The sequence below is a fragment of the Pygoscelis adeliae genome, unplaced genomic scaffold (genome assembly GCF_000699105.1).
Source record: "Pygoscelis adeliae isolate BGI_AS28 unplaced genomic scaffold, ASM69910v1 Scaffold494, whole genome shotgun sequence".
Taxonomy (NCBI): domain Eukaryota; kingdom Metazoa; phylum Chordata; class Aves; order Sphenisciformes; family Spheniscidae; genus Pygoscelis; species Pygoscelis adeliae.
Window position 1 is genome coordinate 280,705 of NW_008824664.1, and position 3,517 is coordinate 284,221.

The 3,517-nt window shown below is 43.3% G+C and overlaps 1 protein-coding gene across 1 annotated transcript; it reads left to right on the forward strand.

Moving 5' to 3' along the window:
* Positions 1-226: 226 nt before the first annotated feature.
* Positions 227-583, forward strand: LOC103915866 (feather keratin 3-like). The gene has a single exon (XM_009322798.1). The coding sequence runs from the start codon at positions 227-229 to the stop codon at positions 581-583; it is 357 nt and encodes a 118-aa protein (XP_009321073.1).
* The last annotated feature ends 2,934 nt before the right edge of the window (positions 584-3,517 follow it).

The following is a 3,517-nucleotide window of genomic DNA, read 5'->3' on the forward strand; positions in this document are numbered from 1 at the left end:
CCAAAAGAAATGGAGATTGTTCCGAGGCAGAAGAGGAGGGCATGAGAAGATGAGAAAAGGGACATGGCTGCTGAGACAAAACTGAAATCTTCACCCTCCTTCTGGTCTTCTTGCTATCTCTTATTCTTTCTCTTCCAAGCACAATCTCCATTACATTGGTGTCTGAGCTTTCAGCCTTGTGTTGCCTCGGTGTTGTGTGTTTCAGATTAATCTCCGTTCCCAGAAGATGTCTTCCTACAGACAGATGATTAGCTCCCGTTGCCTTGCGCCCTGCGAAGTGACCTGCCCGCAGCCAATTGCAAATGCCTGGAGCCAGCCCTGCGTTACATCCTGTGGTGACTCGAGAGCTGTGATCTACCCACCACCTGTGGTCATGACCTTCCCAGGACCCATTCTCAGCTCCTGCCCTCAGGACAGCATAGTGGGCAGCTCAGCACCATCCAGCATTGGGAGCTTGGTTGGATCGATGAGCTCTCTGGGTCCCAGCGGCTCCTATGGCTCTAGGAGCTTGTACAATTATGGGAGGTCATATTCTTCCTATGGATCCAGTGGTTATGGTTTTGGGAGCTGCAGACCATGTTAAATGTGCAGTGAATAAGGAGCAAGGCGCAATCACCCAGCACGGAGGAAGATGTGCCTCCACAGTCCCTGTTACTGGCATTGCTTTTCTGGAGAGTGAACTGTGCATCTCTGAAAATCACATTTACATGTAATTCTCAAGCTAACAATTTAATTTAGTTTTCTGACTATTCTTTCCAGTGGCTCCTGATAATAATGGCCTTGAATTAGTTATGTCAATGATCTTTGGCTGGTTGAAAGTGGGACGAGATTGTGTAAGTCTTCCCATGCCATGAAAAAGAAAGAGTAATGTATGTAGAGTGCATAGCCCTGGAACAATTCTTCGCTTGCAGCCTTTAATGAGACCCTGGCAATATTTTCACTGTGTTTTTCATTCTCAGTAAGATCTTTTACTTCTTACTTTCTCATTAAATTATTTTGCATCAAAATTCTGAGCTTTCTTGTCTTTTTTTTGTCCACCATTTTTTGTTTATATACCATTCTGGGTGAGCATCAATCTCTGTAGTGAAACATGACTGCTTTCTTTCAATGCCTAAAGTTGGCAGGTGGCCAGGCCCTTTAAGCAGGAGTAAGAAATGACTGCTTTCTGCAGAAAAGTAATGTCATGCTGGATAAACATGTTTTGTAACCCTTACAACTAAGTTTGAAATTTCCTCCAGGACAGGTGTGGTTACAGTGTGTATTTGCTACATGCTGGCAAAGAAAGTTAAACATATGAGTAACTTTGAAGATCTTCCCTGTGTCTCACTACTTGCCCGAAGCTCCAATTTAATTACATCCCCATACATTGGTTTTATGGCATTTTTCATTGTTTAAAAGCAGCGTGTAACCATCTGTGGATAGAACTTTCCTTTGAATAGCCAACAGGAATTTTTAACTGAATGGCAAATCTTTGCAGAAATTCTGTGAATTCTTTGAACTTTCACATTAATACCTCTAAATTCTTGGCAGCCCCTGTTAAAATAAATAGAAGAATAATCCTTAAGTCTTCCCTGCAGAGCAACACATATCATTCAGACCAAATAATATTTTTCATCTCAGAACTTTACACCTAAATTTCAGGCTACTCAGGGATGACTGTGAATGCTGGGCATGTTCAGCACTTCTCTTTGTTCAACAGCAACAGGGTTCCAGGCTGCTCAGTATGTCCTGTAGAGCTGTTTTTCTAGTGATGCAATCTGCATATGATTACAGCTATTAAGAGGCATTCACCCTGTCTTTTGTGTTTTGCAAGCAGCGATGCCAACCAGGACTGTCTGAGATATCAGACACTGCTCAGCACTTCTGCTCTTCCCTGTGTGAAGCTGCTGTTCCTAGGAATACCATCAATGCACTGACTTGAGCAGGCTAATTCCAGGCAAACTCCAGTCTCACGCTGCAGCAATTTGTTTGGACAGGATCAAGTATGTGGTAATAACTTCAAAGGGTTTGGAGGTATGACTTCACTTTTAAAACTAGCTGAAATGAGATGAGGCTACAATGAGGTAGCCAGGCAACACCTCTTTCTTGTTAGGATGTGTCTGAAGGCTTTGTCTTGTTTTCATCCTTCCTCTGTCTCCAATGCACTGCATGATTATTCTTGGAGTCGCTAGGATGCTGTCGAAAAACCAGTACTTATTTGTGCAGGTATGCAGAGCACCAAAGCAATCAGATCAGGTATTTTCAAGACACATCACTATGGTGTTGATCACTAGAGAAGTCCTCTTTTCAAGATCTTTGTTTTCATTCCACACAGAACGGTAGAATTACGTTGATCCTCTTCTCAGCCCATCTTGCTGCACCTCTGCACTGGACTTGCAATAACAGCCAGTTTCTCATGCTGCGGTGAAAGGGTGCAGTCAGACGTCCTTCAATGTGGATGCTGTCAGCATACCTGGATGAAGCTGCTCTGCCTACGTACTTGTTACACTACAGAAAAGGCACACGTGGGAGCCAGAAGTTAGAGCCCAGACTATAAATAGATCACTGTAGTATGTCTTAATTGATCAACGGACTCTACTGGCTTTGAATGGTGCTTGAAGACACAGAACTCCACAACACCAGTATTTGGTAAAGTGACCTGCAGAGACTGTCCCTTGGAGAGCAAGGAACTGCAAAATTTCTGTTGCTGATTCTCATCTGCCAGCCTGAGTTTGCATGTTATGAACATAGACCTGAGCGAACACCAAAGGACAGTTCTTTAACTGCCTTCCATTGTTCTGTACTGCTCCTGACCATCAGCAATCTGCCTCTTCCCAAATGTACAGCAGGCTGAACTTGGATTACACTTTCATGTAAGTGTAATCACAGACGGACACAGTAGAAGGCAAGAGAACTAATTTCACTGGCAGACCCAACGCATCTCAGGTCACACCACATGCAGATACAAGATGGGAGGAACACCAGCTGCTGTTTATGATGATAATCTGGATGCAGTGCTGAGATCTTGACAATTTGCTGGCCACTGCAACATCTGACTGCAAGGTCTCCTGCAGTTCTTGGTCAGCCATGGGAAGGCCAGGCTGTTGACAGCACCAGCAACTCAGACTCCTGTTCCTCCTGTCAGTGAAATAAGTAATTACCAAGGACAGGAAGCAACAATAAATGAAATCACACTGTCTCATCTTGAACTATAGAGGTCACTACACTCTCCTCTCTCTTGTCTAAATGTGCTCTGAGCATGTGTTTATAACCTAGTATAAGGTAACACTATTGGTACATGAGATGCAATCAGAAGTTGATTCATAAAGATGTTGCAAACACAGCCTGAAGTATATGTCCTCCCCACACACTAAATTACAGTTCAGGACAGATATCTGTGGGAGTTAAGCCTTTCATGTTCAATTTAAATAGGTGGATTCACTAAATATTTAGTCACTACTAGAGCCTAATGATTTTTTACATGGTTCAGACTCACACCACTGGTAAATAGCCTGCAGGCACAATGGCTCAACATAAC